The sequence below is a fragment of the Zeugodacus cucurbitae genome, chromosome 5, assembly GCF_028554725.1.
Source record: "Zeugodacus cucurbitae isolate PBARC_wt_2022May chromosome 5, idZeuCucr1.2, whole genome shotgun sequence".
Classification (NCBI taxonomy): domain Eukaryota; kingdom Metazoa; phylum Arthropoda; class Insecta; order Diptera; family Tephritidae; genus Zeugodacus; species Zeugodacus cucurbitae.
This window is the reverse complement of record NC_071670.1, coordinates 57,267,011-57,288,928: the sequence shown is the minus strand read 5'-3', so window position 1 is coordinate 57,288,928 and position 21,918 is coordinate 57,267,011. Positions and strand designations below refer to the sequence as shown.

Here is a 21,918-nt window from a genome sequence, read left to right as displayed (position 1 = left end):
GGAGTGACCAACACTTTCAATAGTCGTACCGCCTTTTGTCGTAGGATCATTTCTTCCATTGATCACTTCTAATGAAAATTTCTCTCTGAGGAATGCCAACAATGGTTCAGCTTCTGGCAATGAGAAATTTACATTGAAATCTCCCGCAAGGAGTACCGGTCGTTCGCTATACTCTACTGGTTCTCCGAAAATATCTGCAAAAGCTTCCGAACCTGCAGTTGACAACGGTAATAAAGCTTTACCGATGTACAATTTTATATCTCTCATCGATGAATTTGGTGATATATAAATGGCAATTAAATTCATTTTTTTTTACTATTATGATAATCGCTAGGGTTCATTTTGCATTTTACCGCACACAAATCGCCAATTAGTGTTGATTTTGATATCGTCATTTCAGCATCACTCGCGTACGGAGCCTTTATATCTAAATGAGGAGTGAGAATATGACATTTGTCTTGCTCATTGTGATAAATAGCCACGCCTAAATTTCTTATTTCATTTCGTTGAAATCTTAACACTTAAATCTTAAGACTTTGACAATTGAATGATATTATTGATAAACATTTTCTTGTGCTAAGAAACTCGAATAATTCTTTTTCTAAGGTGATAATTGGATTTTGACGTAATTTTATCATTTCATCTCGCAAAGAGCGACATGACCTGTCATTGCTTCCAATGCCATGATAAATTTTTTTCAGTTTAACTTCATTTCTAATATGCCACAAGACAAACTGCAAATCATATTTAAGTCATTATTATCTTCAAAATTTGTTGAGTGAAAAGGTGGAACAGTGCCTACCTACACTGGCTATAATAAGGCGTTTTCTATATATTTTCAAAGTCGCACAACTTTTTGGTAGTTAAAATATATAAAGAAAGCAATACCTCTTTTAAAAAATTACTCGCATCGTAAAGAAGAAATTAAAAAAATAATCTTAATTGCAACAAAATATCGGTATTTAGTATGCATTTAATTTCTTTCGCTTCCTCAGCAGACCAGGTCGCCAACAAAGTCAAACATAATGAATGTTGCCGTATAACAGGTGAAATGAGAAAACATTTACGCTTACGTTGAACACAGGTGTAAAGGTGTAGCAAAAGTATTTAGGCGTGTGCGAACGTGCCGACGTTGAGTGCTCTTGAAATGAAGGACCTACACGAACTCATATAAACGAATAGGTACACTACGGCTTGCACAACTATCACTATCGATGGTAGACTTAGAGGCAGCTAGCTGCTTGGACACCTGAATAGGTTTGCAAAGTGTGGTGTCAGGCCCAGTTATTTTGGTGGCAAGTGGGGAAGCCAAGGTCACTCAGTAATAGTTTTTTCTCATTGCCATTTTCTTTCTGTCGCAAACCACTTCATCCGCCACTGACTATTATGTCTTGAACTTGCATGTAAAATGGTATATCGACTAGCTTGCTTACGCCTTTCACTAATTTTTATTCGATTCAGGGGTTTCTTTTGTTATCGTTGCTTTTATTTTCGGATTTTCTTTAGGTTCCTAATATTCACTTATCCTCACACCACTAGACCAATGAATATAAGATGGATTTCAGGCCACAAACAACACTTGCATTCCATGCCACAATCACAAGACATAAATGTATGTAGGGTTATGTCACGGGAAAGATGTGTATTCTTGCTAATAAACACTAGGGCTTACAGTATGGGCAACTAAAAAGCGACTATACTCGTATACTACAAAGTTCAATGAAAATAAAATTACTGAGTGTTGGGGAAAACCAATGAGTAACCGAAGAGCCAAAGAGATCGTTGAGATACACAGAGAACAGTTGAGAAATATAAATAATCGGGAAGTCAGACTCAGTAAGAAATGCTGGAAAATAAAACTGTAACAGCTGAGGAAAGTTAATAGAGCCCGATAAAACTCAAATTATTTCGAACAAATAGTATTTAATTAGCACCGGTAAAAGTTATTCAGAGCCGCAGGAACTCAGTTAAAGTCCGGAAGAGGTTGAGACGCGGAAAGAAGGTGAGAGACACTGAGAGACGAAGAGAGCCACAGAAAAATATGTTGGTTAAATGGAATCTGTGTGTGCTATGTCGCCAGTGAGTCCTAGCAAGAACCTGAGAAAAGCGATGAAAGTTAGGAAGAGCTGGTGAGAGACAATACGACCAAGTGAGAACCGATGAGAGTCACGGTGTTATGATCACTGAGAACTGGTAGAAACTACAGACAGCCAAAGAGACTGAGAGCGATGAAAAAACGGGAAGAGCTGGCGTGAGCCGAAGAAACAGTGAGAGTTTTATTAATTTCGAAGAAAGTATCGAGTATTCGAGTCTATTTTAATTAGTAATTGTAAGGATACTATTTTCCTTGTAGACACTGTATGCACATATACTTTTGTCCGACACAGTCCTACTCACATGTATTTTATATTGTTAAAATAAAACAACATTTTGGTGCGGCACTTGTTTTCACACCCACAACTGTCCACTTGCATTCTTGCCGTTTCTGCTGATGTGACAATTACAACGAGAGACTCACTCACCTTGAAACAGCTGGTGACATATACACTTCGTGTCATACAAGTGTTCTTATATACATGTTGAAGGATCTTACAATGTGACGAGAAGTTGCTTTAACTTAAATGACTTAAAAGTTTGTTTTCTTTCTATTTCGGTTTAGCTAAATTTGCTAAAAAAAAGTATACAAAGGTAATTGAGTTTCGTGCTACGGAAAAAGCGAAGAGTTGTAAGAGTATACTTTAATTCATATATAATTCATCATATACCTAAAGAGGTGATATATAATCGCATATATTTTGTATATATTATATATACTAGTACATGCATTAATTTGTTTGCATGCAACGGCAGATCTTTGGGATTTGTTAGCCACAACTTTGACATGGCTTAGCTTGTTTTGCACTCATGTCTGTTTTATGAGTCCTAAATGCGCATATATATACCATTTCATATGTATATGTCATCCGATATTTGCGTAAAAGCTTACAACAAAGCAAAAAGTTTAAATTCATGTCAAAACTTGGCTAAACCCTGTGTGTTTGTGTGGCTGTGTCCGAGGTGAAGGCAGGGAGGCGAGGGCGCAAATAAGCCCAAATACAAACCGTCAACGGAAAAATAAGCTTTAAAGCTGGCTTTTAAGTATTTTATTCGCTTTAAGTACCCTTGAAAAGAGCGACACATTTGTCAAGTCCTACTGGATTTGTTTACAATGCTGCTGATGATTTGTCACTCAATGTAGCATTTGGTATGTCATTTTTTAAGGACTATGTTGGGAAAATGCGTGTTTGATGTGAGTAAAGTGGTTTCATTTCTACAAGCACAGACCTCTTATGGGTGGTGACACTAGAATTGTTATTTCAATAACATTTTAACGTCATTTAATGCCTTTTGAAATTGGCAACAATCCCTTCGTTGGTAAAATAGTGATATATTTTCCTCTACTAAGATACACTGACGAAAACAATCCGTTCTTATGATAATAACTTAAGCCAAATCGACATTAAAATCAATCTACATGATGATATGAAGTTTGAAAAAAAATATACCGTACCTGACTTCCGAACCCTCTGAGAGCCAAGCTATCTCCAGTTGAGAGGATTGTTTCAAGAAAACCATTAACCAGCATAACTACTGAGAACAGACTATATATAATTCCTTCAGTGACTGTAACTAACATTTCAAAAGTCATTGGAAGTATTTAATCTCCAAACGACGTACTATTCTTCTATACCAACTTTGTGGATCATAAGACTAAAATGTTCTTTTTAAACCACGAACGAATATATAAATAAGTACAATATTATCCTTAAGAATAAAGTGAAATAGTCAACAAAATGTGTTTTACATTGTTCTCCAAGTAGGACAAATATACGCATTTACATTCTTCGAATATGCAAAAATAGACAAAGGACAATGAAACAAAATTTTGTTCTCTACCTGACATGTACCCATACAGGCTTTTGGACATTCAATTCAACAATAAGACACAATTGTTTGTGGCATTTCCTCCAATTAAGTGTCTGAAGACGTGGCATTGTTCACTTGCCATTGTTGTGCTACATTTGGCTGCCTTTTCTAAGTAAATGGCGCACCTCTTACCAACCTCTAAATATAACATGACCATCGCTCGATTCAATTCTCTGTGATATGAGTACAGAGTACTAGTACAAGAAATTGGTACTAGTTCGGTTGAAAGCTTGATTCAGCTACGATTTCCGAACAATAACTAGCAATCAAATATATGCAATAACACTTAGTTTGGACTACCACGTTAATTACATTGGTAGATTTTGGCAATTGAGAATTGAGAAGAGAGTATTAACTGTGCGATAAGGTGCTCAATAAGTTCCTCATAATTTTTGCTTTATGAATATGATAATTTCAAACGAATGAAACATGGAGATTTTGGAAGGAGAGTTCTAAGAAATATCTAAGAGACAAGAGTATCGAAAAATAAGTTATAACTGAATTAGAGGTGAACAAGCCTTCGTCTTCAGATTAATGGAACCAACCGTAATTTGAATTATTTTTTTTTTTTCGAATCAGTATATTTTACTCGAATAAAGTATATATTCTAACTCTTCAGTAGCGAAATTTAAAATTATATCATCTCCGTTAACCTTTGAAATAATTCCTCTTCCTCTCCTTTCAGTGGTCGTCGCCAATCAACAGATGCGCTCCACCACCAACCTGCTTATCATCAATCTAGCCATTTCGGATATACTCTTCGTCATCTTTTGTGTGCCTTTCACGGCAACCGATTATGTATTGCCCGAATGGCCATTCGGCAACTTATGGTGTAAATTTGTGCAATACATGATTGTAGTTACCTGTCATGGCAGTGTCTACACGTTGGTGCTGATGTCGCTCGATCGTTTTTTGGCTGTCGTACATCCGGTCACGAGCATGTCCTTGCGTACCGAACGCAATGCGATGCTGTGAGTATAAACGCAATATATAATCACAATAATTACAAATTAACCTATATATGACACATGCAAATTGCTTTGCTTCTGTGTGTCTTAGAGAAAGTAATTGAATAAAAAAAAATATTTTTTTTGCAGCGCCATCATTTGTGCTTGGGTGGCCATTGTGACATCAGCTATACCCGTGGCGTTGTCGCACTCTGTGCAACTGTACTATTTCAAAGGACGCAATTACACAGCGTGTGTCTTTTCATCGCATGAGGGTATCTGGAATCTCGTTGCTTTTCAGGTGAATGTCATACTTTTTGTAATAATATAGTAAGCGTCATTTTCAACGTAGAGAAAAAATTGTTCCAATCATAATAATTACGACTGGATAACGATTTCATTAATCAGGATTGAAACACTTTTAGGGTTCTTTCCTTCGAAATTTGTATTTCTACAGTATTAACATAAATCCCAGTAAGAGCCTTGCATTCCATAGAATGTCATTCTTGGGGATCTACATCGGTAATGATGATAGTTTCCACGTATCTGGAATATATATATTTCTCCAGTGTCTAAATTAATATCTTTAACATCCATCAATGTATCAGATTGAAGGTTGAGACACAAAGCGAATATAGTAAATGACCTAAAGATCGGTCACGGGATCTTGTCGCGACCTCTAGCGGATTCACGATCTGTGCCGAGTGAGGTTAGAAAACTTGTATTATGTTTTTATACTCTCGCAACAAAGTTGCAAAGAAAGTATTATAGTTTTGTTCACATAACTGTTGTTTGTAACACTTAAAACTAAAAGAGTTAGATATAGAGTCATATATACCAAAGTGATCAGGGTGACGAGTAGATTTGAAATCCGGATGTCTGTCCGTCCGTCCGTCTGTCCGTCTGTGCAAGCTGTAACTTGAGTAAAAATTAAGGTATCTTAACGAAACTTGGCTCGGACCATTGCCACGCCCACAAATTTGCGAAAACCAAAAACACATAAAGTGCCATAACTAAGCCATAAATGAAGTTATAAAAGAAAAATTTGGAATAAAGGATCGCACTAGGAGGGGGCATATTTGGATGTAATTTTTTTGGGGAAGTGGGTGTGGCCCCGACCACAAATCGGTTATTTGTATTTAATTCGCAAACCAATGAAGCTATATAAACCAAACTTTCTGCAGTCGATTCTCTTACATACCCCACCACACACCATGAAAATAGTTTAAATCGGATAATAACCACGCCCACCTCCCATACAAAGGTTAGGTTAAAAAGTACTAAAAGTGGGTTAACTAACTAACGAAAAACGTCAGAAACACTAAATTTTGCAGAAGAAAAAGCAGAAGGGAGCTGTACACAGATTTTTTTTACAAAATGGAAAATGGGCGTGGCATCGCCCACTTATGGGTCAAAAACCATATCTCAGGAACTACTCGACCGATTCGAATGAAATTCGGTATATAATATTTTCTTGACACCCTGATAACACGGACAAAAAATGGGCTACTTTCCTTATAACTCAATTTTGAATTCCATCTTATCCCTTCACTTTATAATGTAAACATTAGGAACCAATGAAGATAGCGGAATAAAACCTTACACAAATAGTGCATATCATCTCTGGCTTCACTTGTGAAAAAATTGTCAAAAACGGACCATAACTTTACAAGGCCCCAGATATCGAACATGTTGAACTCAGCGCCTAAGAACAAATTTTAACCGAAAATATGGGTAAATCTCTCAGATAATTTAATATAATTCAGAGGAAATTGTTTTCTTCTAATAGTGTGTCTCTGTTCCAAAAATTATTAAAATCGGGTCATAACATCTCCATATACCTCATTGTAGGTTTTTTCAAAAGTATCTTCTCCTAGCTCCCATATACCTAATTATAGGTTTTTCAAAAATACGGTGAACTTTATTCCGCATATATGTATTGGTAAATATGTGAGCTATCTTAGCAAAATTAAGTGAGCGTATAGTCTTGGATATAGTGTACCTTGCTGATGAAAATGAATGAAATCGGTTCAGGAATTACCTCAGCCCTCATATACTATAAATGGCGATTTTCGTTATTATATTAAACTTTATGCCGAATTAATGGGTTAATTTGTATGTTATCTTAATGAAACTTCTTCAATAAATTGCGAGAGTATGAAATGTTCGATTGCACCCGAACTTAGCCTTTCCTTACTTGTTATTAAATGAGATTTTATTTTCTTATTCTGTTTGGAAATGGTGAAGTTATGATCTTCGTTCATAGTCTTTAAAATATTTTGATATTTAGAAGTCTCTTTGTTGGGATTGTAAATATTGTGTCGGGCTTCGTAGAGTAGTAGAGTTCATGGAAAGTAATTACGGAAGAAATTACAGACTACGGAGAGCAATAAAGGGGCTTAACTAACATCCGAAATGTTAAATAAGACATACAGTGCCTTTCAAACGATCGATAGATGAAATCCTGTATAACAAGATCATAACAAAAAGTGTTCTGAATTTCAAAAGGGTGTTCTATTGATGACTATAAAATAAGGTGAAGTAAGTCTAGAAAAGAACTTCTTCAGAATAATAGAATACCACAACTAACTCGCTCTGATACATTACCCAAAGATTAGCTATTATTTACGTCGAGTCAGACGTAGTTCTCATCAACACACAAAGTTTAGAGAATTAACAAGTACTTTAAAATAGTTTTCTAACAAATGAAGAAGAAACTATCATCTTTATTAGACACGTTAACTAACAACACAAAACTAAGACATTATTATATCCTTCTACAAATCCAACTAAGTCTATTTACTCAACTGCTGTGAGTATTTGGCACTCACTTAAGGACATTTGCACAGCTGCCGTTGCCACTTGTACTATGTAATATATACTCGATGTGTGTCTACAGCTATGTACACGGATTTGTGTCAATTGAGCTTATTGTCCGCATCGTTACATTATTGTATTGTATTGTTTGCCAAAAGCGCTGACAACTCTTAACACAGCAATTATCTGCGCTCGACTGCACGCAAACGCTGTAAATGAGCAAAATACTTTATGTAAATTTCTATATCGACGTTAGATTATTTACATCCAGCTACTTGAATATTAGAAGTCAATAGAGGAGGCAATATTGAGGCAAAGTAAAGTGAATGAGTCAACAAGAGGACACTCAAAAACATATTTGCAGGAGTGTATGTATAACTGATGGGTAATTATTAGGAATGAGACCCAACCTCTTTTTCGGAGTAACCTGTGTACGAAGCATTTCATTTTTTTTTTTAATTTTCCTTATATATATATCGTATGTATACCTTATATACAAACAAATTACTCGGTGCAAATACAATTGTCATGCTTGACAGTTGAGAGTTCATATTTTTCTTTGACAATTTATTTGTTATACCGCCGGAAGGATACTTGTAGAATCGCTTTCATGTTCGCGAGCCAAACAAGCATCCGGTGCAAGGAAATGAAGCGCAGCAAGGGTAATAAGGCAGAAATTATAAGTATTGCCGCAATACCAGACGATGGATGATGAGTGCCAATAATAAATATGATGTCGCGCGTTCGTGACGTTTCGAAGAATTTATGTGTCAGAAGCTAGTAGGGAAATAAACTAATTATAGACTAAAATGCAACTAGTGTGAACTGCAAGATCAACTAGTCAGCTGGCTGTCTTTTTCGATGCAGTAACTGTTGCTTTCGCATATTGATGTCATACGGGATGTCAATTGTCAGATTTTAGTTAGAAATATATTAGTTTCGAACCAATCCAAATTAGATACACAACAGTTTAGCTCTGTTTTGTGAGGGACAATCATTATTTGATTTATATTGAGTATTTTGGGACTCAATTTTGCCTTCTTTCTGAACTAACTATTCCAAAAATTGGTATAACTCTTATTTTTTACTGACTAGTTGGAATTTATTCATGAAATTCTAGGAATAGAAATTGATATTTTTTTCTTAATAGTTTAACATTTCTCTGCGTGGAATAGAAGCTTCCTCCTACCCACATACAAAAATATCACAAACTTAAAAGTCCACGCGCAACAAGACGGTTCAACAACACTTCCTTAGCACTCAAGCGTATCGAATGTCCTGTTATCATAATCGTCAACACAGTTAGAATGTCGACATTTCTATTTTCAACTCAAGCCAATATGTTTACTTATATGTATCCTTGTGTGGCTGTGTGTAGTCCTAATCGCCTTACTGCTACGTGGCACTATGCTGTCCTCCTTGTAACGCACTCCGTAATGCACACATACATACTTGTACATCATCACTTCTGCGAATGTTTACTTCAGTTGTGTTTTCTCAGCGTTTGAGAACTCATCGAAGCATCGCATACTTTGCTCAGCAATCGTTCGCTGTCGAAAGGGTGACACGCATAATAAGCTATAAATCTTTGTAATACCACCATTGTTGACACTACGGGCAGCTCCCTGTCCGCATTCATACAGAATTCAGTGGCGTATTCGTTCGTACTCTCCAGCGTAATCACAAACACACATTCTGGTATATAAACATCCATTCATTTTTACTTTTTATTTGCTAGTTGGGTAGTAACTGGCAGCAAGTGTTACTACTTTTTTTGACATTTAAATCAATTTCGAAATCGTTTGACACAACTTAAGTTGTCCAAAGCGAAAGAAATTGCCCGTCGGAAGGGTTTAATATTTCATTTTGTGTGGCTCACACTGTTCCAAAGTGCTTCTGTTGTCTTTAGACGCTACAAACTCTTTATTTATTTTTCCACTATAATGACCTTGAGCTTACTTGCAATTTCAGTGCTGCGAATATTTTTTATTTATCTTGAATTTCACCAGGTTTACTTTGTAAACTAAAGCATGAAAGTAGGTAAAGTTCCTGATGCTCCATTGGAGCGTTAAAGTATCATAAAATATATTGATGTAGCTTTAACATAATAGAGAAGAAAAAATTAGGATCTAATAGAATTTTTGTCTTACACTGGATGGCCAATTGAATAGTTCGGGATCTAAAAACGCTATTCTCGAGGCTGACAATATTGAGTCGTAAAAAAATCTAGTTTTTGCAACAACAACACATGCACTATTTAATCCTAAAGCTCAATCAATAAAATAGCCTTTTCGGACAGCCAAATTAATTTAAGTTGAATCAGCTGATTGCTCAAAATTCCCAGCGTGGACAACAACCTGCAGAGTAGCATTCCAATTTCAACTCGATTTGTATTCGAAAAAATGGGGACTAACTCCCCGCGTATCACATTAGCTCTACACAGCTGTGGTAAGACCGATTATGACTTATGGGATATTGGTCTGGTGGCCAATAATTGACAAGAAGTACACAGTAAAGCGTATCGTAAGTTTACAAAGAGCTGCATGTATATGTCTCAGTGGAGCTCTCAGAACAACGCCGAGCCAGGCATTAGAGGCGATTCTGTATTTACTGCTTATAGATCTATTCTGCAAACAACAGGCGGCGAAATCGGCACTTAGGCTGAGAGAATCTTCGCTACTGCAAAACTGCAATAGGGGACGTTCCAATATACTCGGCAAGTTCCCATTTCTACCAAATATTACGGACTTTCGCAATCCCATAGAAATGAATCTAAATTCGGACCTACACATATACTTCCACTCTAGAGAGGAGTGGGAAATAGGCAAACGAGTAGGAGGTGGGATATTTTCAGAGAAACTGGATACCAGAATCGCTTTCCGGTTACCGGATCACTGCAGTGTTTTCCAAGCAGAGATCACTGCAATTAAAGAAAGTCTTCTCGTTTTGTCAAAAAGAGTGCTAACGACTAAACACATATTCATATTCTCGGATAGTCAAGCGGCTTTAAAATCACTAAAGTTGCAAAGAATATCATCGAAGATAGTAAAAGAATGCTTGGATTTACTAATGACTATGACATCATTTTTCACGATACACCTGCAATGGGTCCCGGGACATAGTGACATTCCTGGAAACTGTGTAGCAGATGAACTAGCCAGATTGGGCACAACACTGCAGTTGGAGGCTTATAAAGAGGGAATTTATATACCTCAGACAACGTCCAGACACCTAATAGATAAACATGCTGTTGATACGGCTGAATCACAATGGAAACAATCAACGACTTGTTCGTGGCCTGAGTGGAGTAAGAGCCGCACATGTAGTTTATTGAAATTTAAGATGAATGACACAAGAACCCTTGTAAGGGTGTTAACGGGACACTGTCTGTCTGTAGACACGCCAGCAGACTGGGGTTACCTTGTAATTTAGAATCGCAACTATTGGACGCGGTTTTCTCGAGAATGTGGGTGAAGTTGTTCATATCAAATTGTGTGAACTTTTTCACTTTATTAAGACCACAGGGTGGTTCAAAGATGACTCTATAGTATGAGGGATCACAATCAGTGCTTTAATCGAGAAAACCCCAGTTAATTTATCGATTAACTCTTGTGCGAAAAGGCTATAAGGCGGTACAAGGCCACTTGATGTAGACCCAATTCTGCTAATTAGTTGGATTCTAAATTAAAATAACACCTCGACAAACTCAATAAGTGTCTAGGAATGAAATTATTCAAGTATACGCTCGAGCTAGTGGCAAGTTGTTGTCTGTTGTAGAAACACTGTTAACCAATTGAATGTCAGTCTCATCTAAGCTCTTGAGTGCACGATTGTTAGTAATCCCGAGAGAGCTAATGAAGAACAGCGACTAAAGCATCTTTTACTGAGATAGAAATATAGTGTCCATTTGGAACAAGCTAGACAGAATTTCTTTTAAAATAAACAAAGCTCAAACTGAATTGACCTTTAAAATAAACAAAATTTGCCCAAGAATAAGTGAAAGACTAAAACCAATATGAATAAACTTAAGGTTGCTATTAGTAATCGGTCAAAACAAGACACAGGGAACGGATGAGATTTTAAGAATGGGTACAATTAATTGTATAAAATGAATCAATTTCAGCAAAATAAATTACTAAAAAATGTCACTAAATGTGGAATAGTGAAATGGATTGATCTTCCGAAATATTAGTTAAGAAAATAAAAATATTTTCGAAAACAGAGTCAAAAAACTTTTGACTCCCCTACAAGTTCTTTATTTTCTGCGTGTGCACTCGCCTTAAGGATCATAACATTGTGTTGTATAGTCATTCGTGATTTAGGAAACTAAAAACTTTGCTACTAAAAATAAATTTTAATCACAGTATATCAATGTATGTGCATTTGTATTTCATCATCGCGTGCAAATATATTTATTATTATTTATTTCTGTACTTATTCTTATAGCGCCTCGTGCATAATTCAATTAGAACACTTCGCGCTGAGCCGCTGTGATTTCTCAAAGTTTATCAACAAACTTTTCATAATGAAAATATTTATTTGAATTCTACAGACGCGCTGTGCAGCAGTTGTCACTTCATTTTCAGTTCATATAATTTCATATAACTGTATATTTGCATATACTTGTATGTAAGCTTGCAAACAACATCCAAGTGCTATAAACTTTGAAAGCTATTAAAATGTGTTGACAAAGGAAATAAGTTGGCACAACTTGCTTATTATTTATTGGTATTTGTATGTAACTTTCAATAATCCATGAACTCATAAAAGCGAAGACATTTCTGTACACATGTATGTACAATATGTAATCGCACTTAGTCAAGAATTCGCTGCTTACAGGGATTTCACTTTCAATTAACTGCATAAGCCGCCAATCATTTAAAAAGCTGTAAAAAGTTTTGAGACTCAAATTTATTGCACATTTGGGTGTTTTCCATTTTAATGAAAATGAAATTGGAAAAAACCATAAGACATTTATAACTGTGTTCAGAGGTGTAGATAATCTTGTTGAACTTTTTATTTAATGAACCCAGTGAGAATTTGTTAGAATCTCATATTTTTAGAAAAAAAAATCAAGCTGTATAAATCTAGGGATTAAATAAAAAGCTAAAAGTATGATTGTTCAGGCTGGGCACACAGTGAAGTGAAGGTTGGCAAAGATCTCCATTCCGCTATTTTGCTCTTCATTGAATGATTTATGAAAAGTGTTACAGTGATCGGATTTAGTTCAAATATGCGCCGTTTCATTCGATAATCTGTTTCCATATAGACGGCAACTTCATAATACCCCCTCGTAGAAGCCCCCTCCGTATTTGCGAAGAACTCGGACAGCCACTTTTTACAAGCCTCTTTTGAGTTCAACTTTACACCACTAAGGGCGTTCTATATGGGCAGGAACAGGTGGCGTTATGTCCGGGCTATATGGTGGATGCGATAAAACGTCCCATCCGGGTTCCCTTAGCTTCTGACGAGGCATCAACGAATTGTGTGGTCTGGCATTGTCCGGGTGGAACAATACACACTTCCTGTTGTCCAATTCTGGTCGATTGCCTGACCAAAACCTTCATGGCCATCAATTCCGGCTTGGACACTTTTTGGGACGATTCATCGGCCTTCGACCAAGACCGTTTTCGATTGATATTGTCGTATGTGATCCATTTTTCGTCGCCAGTCAACATCCGCTTCAGAAATGGGACGAGTTCATTCCGTTTCAGCAGTATATCGTAGGCGTTGATTCGGTGCAGAAGGTTTTTTGCGTTAAATCATGCGGCATCCCAAAATCAAGCTTTTTTGTGTATTCAGCCTTCTGCAGATGGTTTAAAATAGTTTGGTTACTAACTCCCATCTTCTGGGCTTCCGCCGGCTGGCTTATCCATGGTGTCGTTTTCACCCGCTCTGAATCGTCGAAACCATTCCATCGCAGTTCGAATTGATAGAGTACCATCCCCCAAAACACCATTAATCTCACGAAACGTTTCTCTAGCGGATTGGTCTTTAACGAAGGAAAACTTTAAAATAGCGCGAATTTCGGCGTTAGTGAACTTCATATTTACACGCCTATAACTGTTGAACGCAATATCCAAACTAATCTTGCATTGAACGTTTTGTAGGTTATGTCATGACCTTTCAAAGATGTATAGTATTGCCAGATACGCGCTATTTAATGCTTTATACATAACCGCGAAATTCAAAAGACAAAAGGCAGAAGGGAGATATATGCCAATCTAATATAAGTTATACCAGATCTCATCTACTATATCATGGATCATATACACTCCGTCTCCGATTATTTATTCACTTTTTGAGTTGCTGCAACCTTAATTAAAACTTCCATATAACACCTTCGACCTCAACCACTTCAGCACTTTGTAAATATTTATTTTTCAACCACAGAATTCATGTAAAAATAGTGATAAAATTACATTTTCACCTTTTACTTCATTTAACTCGCACTCTTCAAGTGCACAGCAAATAACCGTAACAGATTTACGCGCGACTATTTTCAATTTATTTGTTGAATAACCATTTATCAGTGCTAACGTAACGCTACGCAATTACGGTTATGTCCACTCAATGCTCACATTTATTCCGGTGCGATAAACCTATGAACCTGTTGGCCGAGTGTAATGCGGCAGCGCTAATACAAACGCAAAGGAAAATTATATTAATTTGTTTTATTTTCGATTTTATTTATTTGGACTTATTTAAATGGAACGGTTAATCGAATTTAACAAACAATCGGGTTTACTGATTGTATTCATTGAAGAAGAAATAAGGTGAATTAAATGTCAGACTTAATGGAAAACACACTTTTCTGTGCAAATTGAGCGCTCAAACGATTAACGCATTTGAAAAGCTCTCTTAAGGGATAAAGGGATAGGTATAGAGAAGGGATATAAACCCATTGACATTATATTGAAAAACACTCGATAATTAATCCGTTTAGTAATATACAATAGAGTAATTCATCCTTTGAAGTTTATAAACGTCAACAGACGATTGAACGGCAATTAAAAAATGTCCGCTAGATGGAGCTGCTGTCAAAATGTATTAAAATACCACATTTACTGTCTGATTCCATGGGAATTCGAAATATATTTTTAATAAAATGCAATCAAATCAAATTTGAGGAAAAAACTGATAAATAGTAATATCGTTAAAGGCTGAATTTAAGAATGGTTCCCGTTTCTACCAAACAATATTATGATAGTTAAGGCGAGAGCACATGCAGCAAGTAAAATGCTTGCAGAGGAATTTCGAAAGTACTTTTAAAATTTTCCAATTTAATTTTCGAAGATATTTTTAAACTAAATGTTCCATAGAACGGCAGGAAGCAACTGTTATAAGATAAACAGGCAACGAGTTGTATAGGAAATGAATTTTACGGAATCGTTAAAGTTTTTCAGAAAGTCTTCTAATATCGTGCAATTTCTTTTGCATGGCATAGAATATTATCGTATTTTATGAACCCAATTTCATGACTTTTTCTTCCGCCTAGTCACACATTTATATCAAATAACTGTAAAATATTTATAGCGCTTCTCGTAAACTGGCTTTGACTGCACAAATAAAGAATTTCAAGCGCATAAGCATTTCAGAGTCTAAGTTTTACTATTAAATTTCGTTTGGCTTTTAAGGACAAACAACATATAAATTCTGCCATAAAATTCCGCATAAAGTCAAAAATAAGAAAAATAAAGTTAACAAGCAATCGTCAGCATTTCGACTTCGAAAACAAAATGACAATGACAAATTCAATGAATTGGAAAACGAAACGCTACGAAAATCATAAAGGCGTGCATAGAGTGCGAACGACCAGGCGAATTGACGCTTACAAAACCCCATGGCTGGCTGCGAGTGAAGCAGAAATGCAAATGGAGCGGCACTTGCATCCATATTGGCTTGGAGATGGCAGGCAAAGGGAGAGAGGCAGAGAGTGGAGATGGTGGCAGTCTCCTGTAAACACACCTGTACGGTTTCACGTTATTATTGGTGAATTGCATGAAGACAAAGCAATTGTGAAACAATAAATTTTACATAAAAATGAAAAACGGAAGAAATAACAAGTGGATAGTCATAACAGAAGTGTTATGAAAAGCGTTGATAGCAGGTTGTGCTATTGTCGTAACTGTAAATAAATTGAAGTGGAAAACTGTGTGTGAAAAACTTTTCAAAAATTCAGGCAAATAAATTGATACAAATATTGAAATTGTAAAGGAATGTGGAAGGGTGAAACATATTCGACCAGAACAGGATTTATAACCGAAATATAGTTGTGATCCAACGAAGTTTAGTTCAATAAGTAATAGAACTGACCAACCTGATTTCAGGAAAATATACTTGAGAAGTCTCTTTTTGTAATATTTTTTATTAAAGGATCATAAATCATTGAATGAAGATTAGAAGATTGATAAGAGCGCATTTAATATCGTCCACAGGACAATACCAGGCTCCTTAGGTCATCAAGTCCAATAGCTTTTCTGTACACAATAACTGTAATTTTTATTCTACTTGCTCCCTCAAATCATTAGTCCATGACAAAGCGCTTTATATTTAATGCGTGTAATGCAATTAAAACTCTCTTTAATTACTATACAAATACATACGATAAATACTAAAGCCAATAGTATCGAAGAACTTTGATCTACAAACCATGGCAGCTTAATTTAACACTGTACAAATTGTATGTTTCTTAACTGAATTAAAGTGGATTACGTCAGATTTGTCAGGCAGTACTTGAATGCTGCGTTAATTACACAACATTTAGATGTTAACTAATAAATGAGCGTGCAAATGACTGGCAATAAAAGTTCCAAGTGGATTAACTTGAACAACAACTTACCGCGTATTTATATATACATAGTAGTTTGTAAATTCGTATTCTTCACAGCTTTCCAAGCAATAAAATGACTGGCCATCAATTTACAATACAAACACATAAAGTAATGAGTAAAAGCTTCCGGGAATTTATAACATACATTTATATGCGATGTATACACATACTATATACATACATATATAATGTTTGTATAGGTTATAGCATTATGTGACGAATTTAGGTCAACTTATTAAATTGAAATTTGTGCTTTGCCTTGTTTTGAGTAAAAAAGTCTGAAGCAGATATGTTTCGCAGAAAAGGAAATTTAATTATTTTAATAGTAATCAGTTAAAAATAATATTGTTTCACAGTTCTCAGAAGTATTTCTATAGGCTATAACATATAGTAAGAATTCCACTTCCAATTACCTAGCGGTAACTGGCATTTACTGCGTCATGAGCGAATCTTTTTCACATTAATCGCGTTAAAATATCATTCGGTAGTCAACCAAGCAGCTTCTGAACGGGCCAATTTGTATGTTCAAAAACTCGAATACTTTTTTTTGGTTTAAAGAACGCCTTTAAGGAACTAAAAAAAAAATAATTTAATTTGAATTTTAGAATAAATATTTATTTATTTTATTTATTTTTTTATTTTTATTTTTATTTTTATTTTTATTTTATTTTATTTTATTTTATTTTATTTTATTTTATTTTATTTTATTTTATTTTATTTTATTTTATTTTATTTTATTTTATTTTATTTTATTTTATTTTATTTTATTTTATTTTATTTTATTTTATTTTATTTTATTTTATTTTATTTTATTTTATTTTATTTTATTTTATTTTATTTTATTTTATTTTATTTTATTTTATTTTATTTTATTTTATTTTATTTTATTTTATTTTATTTTATTTTATTTTATTTTATTTTATTTTATTTTATTTTATTTTATTTTATTTTATTTTATTTTAATTTTATTTTATTTATTTTATTTTATTTTAATTTATTTCATTTTATTTGAGAAAGCAAGCGTTCCTAGAATCACAATCGTCTGTAGGTGTTCTCTCGAAAAAGGAAATTCCTAAGATTGACCAAGTAATAAACTTATAAATAGGCCTCTTTTGAGAACCCTAGACTGGGTCTCTTAAATACCACTTCAATATTGTATGCTACTTTTAAGCTTTATCTCTGAAAGCAATATATTTTAAACAGAAAAGTTCTTTCTCTTTATGAAATTTTCAATCTTCAGCCACTCAAGGACTTTATACTCTTCACTTTTACAGGTCTCCTTTGCCGCTTCATCATACGTTACACCGCTAACGCTGATCTTCTTCTTGTACATGTTAATGTTGGCACGCCTATGGAAGAGTGCGCCCGGCTGTAAGCCATCAGCAGAATCAAGGTAAGAATCGAAAGAGTATGAAAACAAAGCGCTACATGGTTTAATTACACACACACACACAATAGTACATAGAGATACATGTATAATTCGGTTTTCCGTGTAAAGGAAGCTATCGACAAAAGTTACGCATGAAGATCCTTAACTCTTGCAATCATTCCATCTTTCATTCATTTATACTCCAACCCGCGTCGAAATGTACGCGATTGCCTGGCATGCAGGTAAAACGTGCCTACGCATTGAATTACGTTGTGTAACTACGTATGTACAGCAGTATATGTGTACGAACCCAACTGCCGGCAGCAATATAAAATCATTCAACGGTAGATAATTTTTACGCGCTTCCGTTAAATCCTGTCAATCCAAAGATATTTGCGTATTATAAGAAATCCGCGAAAACGCAGCGTGCTCATGCTTGCAACGGACATAATTTAATTATAGAATTATTGAAATGGTTCGCCTTGCTTTCTGCTTGAGTTGAGCGTAAACATTTTTGGTTCATTTTCCATTCTCTCAGCTTTTAATATTAAATTTTTTTTGAGTGTAAAAGGCAGCTTTCGAAGATAAGTTATCAGTAGTGACTCTTTTACGAACTGAAACTTTATTACAACTAATTGAACAAGATTCTGATGGTTGGAATTCAGATAACTTGATTGAAAAGCTTAAACAGTAGAGGTCAGCTTTTAACGGTAAAATGCTGAAAGCTGCTGTAAGTATACAAAATTACTTTGCTTCTGAGATATCGAACTGGCCGTTACTGACAAAGTTAGTGCACTTAAAAGGTTTCCAAAGAGAAATCAGATTTTACGAAAGTGAAAAGCAAGTAAACTGCATAAAAAGTAACAGCGAAAAAACCAAAGAATTGCACGAAATGCAATGAAGGGACAAAGGTGAAGACGGTAGTTGTAATAGCGGGAAGAAAGAGGCCATAAAAAAATACAAAGGATTACAGGAAAAGCACATAGAAAGCGATGATGAAAAACTGGCAGATAATGGAATGGAAAAAGTAGAAAAAGAATGCAAACGCAAATTAGTGCAATGCAAATAAAAGCAAGGGGGTAAGCAGGGTAATGCGTAAACAATAAGAATATTTGGAGCTTAAATTTCCTTTTAAAGTTGTTTTCGAACTCGTGACCGTTAGTAGCTCTGCATTTGTACGATTCACCTTAATTGCCGCATTCTCGGAAAATATCTCAAACGCAACAAACGGGTATTTTTTAGACGCGTGGCTTTTTTGGCAATACTTTTTTTCGGACTTGGGCTTTTTGACAGCTTTTACTTGATTTATACTCAGTTGGGTTTGCCATTTCGCAATGAACATCCATACATACTCCGGAACAACGTTTATTGCTGACATACAGCCCCAATTGCAGCAAAAAGTGATCGAAAGTTGAGTCTCTTGATTGGAATTTATTCGAGTCAGCAGCGACGGTAACTTGCCAGAAATCATTTTTAAATCATAATGGAAAATCCATAACTTTAAAATTATGTTAAATTCTTGACAAAAGAAACACTCATTACTATATCCTATGCCTATCCTTGGCTCCCACGTCACTGTTGACAGTCATAACTTTGAAGTTGTAGATAATTTCGTTTATCTGGGAACCAGCATTAACAACACCAACAATGTCAGCCTTGAAATCCAACGCAGAATCACTCTTGCCAACAGGTGCTACTTTGGACTGAGTAGGCAATTGAAAAGTAAAGTCCTCTCTCGACGAACCAAAATCAAACTCTATAAGTCGCTCATTATTCCCGTCCTGATGTATGGCGCTGAAGCGTGGACGATGACAACATCCGATGAGACGACTCTTGGGGTTTTCGAGAGAAAGGTTTTGCGCAAGATTTATGGTCCTCTAAACATTGGCAACGGCGAATACCGCAGACGATGGAACGATGAGCTGTACGATTTATACGACGACATTGACATAGTTCAGCGAATAAAAAGACAGCGGCTACGCTGGCTAGGTCATGTTGTACGGATGGAAGAAAACACTCCAGCTCTGAAAGTATTCGATGCAGTACCCGCTGGAGGAAGCCGCGGAAGAGGACGACCTCCACTCCGGTGGAAAGACCAAGTGCAAAGTGACCTGGCTTCACTTGGTGTTTCCAGTTGGCGCCAAAAAGCAAAAAGGAGGAATGAGTGGCGCGCTCTGGTGGATTCGGCTATAATCGCTTAAAGCGGTTCCTACGCCAAATATATATATATATATATCCTATAGCATACTTTTAATTTAGAAGAACAAACAGGAATGTCCTTATATTTTGATTTGAAATAGTCCCTTATTTAATCAAAGGCTTCAAAATTCTAAAACGGAATCTTACTAAGAACACATTTCTTTCTTTCTTCTCTTTTTCTTGCAGGAAGGGCAAACGACGTGTAACACGTATGGTTGTTGTGGTTGTGTGTGCATTTGCCATATGTTGGCTACCAATACATGTAAGTTCTAAAAGAGTCATACTTTTCTATTTTAAGAAATTGTGGAAAAACGATCATAGTCTAATATCACCTTCTCCTAGATCCCATTGCATATTATTCAAGTTCTTTATTGTAAGCGTTCAAATGTGACGACCCTATTTTGTGAAGATCTTTAAAGCATCGATTGAAGCTACGATTAGTTTGTAATAACTAGGAAATTAGCATTTTTCTCTCTGTCATTTGATCTCTGATTCTAAATTTAATCACTTTTGCTCAATAGAATGACTTTACTAAAAGAAAAGTGTCAATCTGGATCAAATTTACGTCAAATCGCAGTACAGAAGTGTTTGACAAATAGCCTTCTATATAGTGTTGAGTATAATTTCGTCAGGGAATGCCTAAAAACATATTCAAAGTTATATGTAAATAATTATGAGAGTGATAAGTTTACTCGAACACCCTTATGATTTCTGCTTGCTCCTTTAGGGTTCATTATAGCGAAACATAAATATGTTATAAGAATTGTTGGGATAAATACTAAGCGTTCCATTCTGAAAATCTGATCAATAACTCTTATTCAAAGAATTTCGAAAAAGCTCAAGAAAAGCTTAGAAAGCTTCAACACTTCAACGCTTCAAAGCTTTGAACGATTCAAAAAAGCTTTTGACAAAATAACTATTATTCAAAGAATCTTAAAAAGTCAAAAAAAGCTTGAAAAGATTAAGGAGTTTGCGTGCGTGAAATGGTGTAAGAGGATCATATCCTCCTTTCTTAGAAGGCATAGCCATTTAAAAATAGTGTTCTATGCATGTCCTGTAATTTTCATTTTCATTTTAGAAAAGCTTCATAAAAGCTTAAAAAGTTTCAAAAATATTTTTGACAAAACACTACTTTAAACAAGTAAGGAAGGGCTAAGTTCGGGTGTAACCGAACATTTTATACTCTCGCAATTTATTTATTTAACTTTATTTATATTATATAATACACAATTTGACCCACATATTCGTCATATATATTGTATAAAATCCATTGAAAGTTGGAAACCATAATATTAGGTTAGAAGCACCGAGGTCCTCGTGTTCGATATATGGGGCCTTAAAAACCTATGGTCCGATTTCGGCGATTTTTAGAATGGGGCTGCCACACTATTAACATAGTATTTGTGCAAAGTTCTGCACCGATATCTTCACTAGTACTTACTTTATATATTGAAATGTAAACGATTCAGATCGTCTTCAAAGTTCTGGTATATAGGAAGTAGGCGTGGTTGTGAAGCGATTTGGCCTATTTTCACAACATATTATTGGGAGGTAAAGAAACTATTACAAACCAAGTTTCATTGAAATCGGTCGAGTAGTTCCTGAGATATGGTTTTTGACCCATATGTGGGCGACGCCACGCCCATTTTCCATTTTGTAAAAAAATCTGAGTGCAGCTTCCATCTGCCTTTTTTATGTGAAATTTAGTGTTTCTGACGTTTTCCGTTAGTGAGTTAACCCACTTTTAGTAATTTTTAACCTAACTTTTGTATGGGAGGTGGGCGTGG

The 21,918-nt window shown here is 35.4% G+C and overlaps 1 protein-coding gene across 1 annotated transcript in view; it reads left to right on the top strand.

Moving 5' to 3' along the window:
- The window catches only part of LOC105209110 (allatostatin-A receptor-like), a 54,653-nt gene that overhangs the window by 9,899 nt on the left and 22,836 nt on the right, over positions 1 to 21,918 (top strand). Inside the window, exons 3-6 of the mRNA XM_054231096.1 lie at positions 4,652 to 4,937; positions 5,064 to 5,214; positions 17,838 to 17,956; positions 20,318 to 20,393. Of these exons, the coding sequence (XP_054087071.1) occupies positions 4,652 to 4,937; positions 5,064 to 5,214; positions 17,838 to 17,956; positions 20,318 to 20,393 (632 nt within the window). The remainder of the gene's footprint in view (positions 1 to 4,651; positions 4,938 to 5,063; positions 5,215 to 17,837; positions 17,957 to 20,317; positions 20,394 to 21,918) is intronic.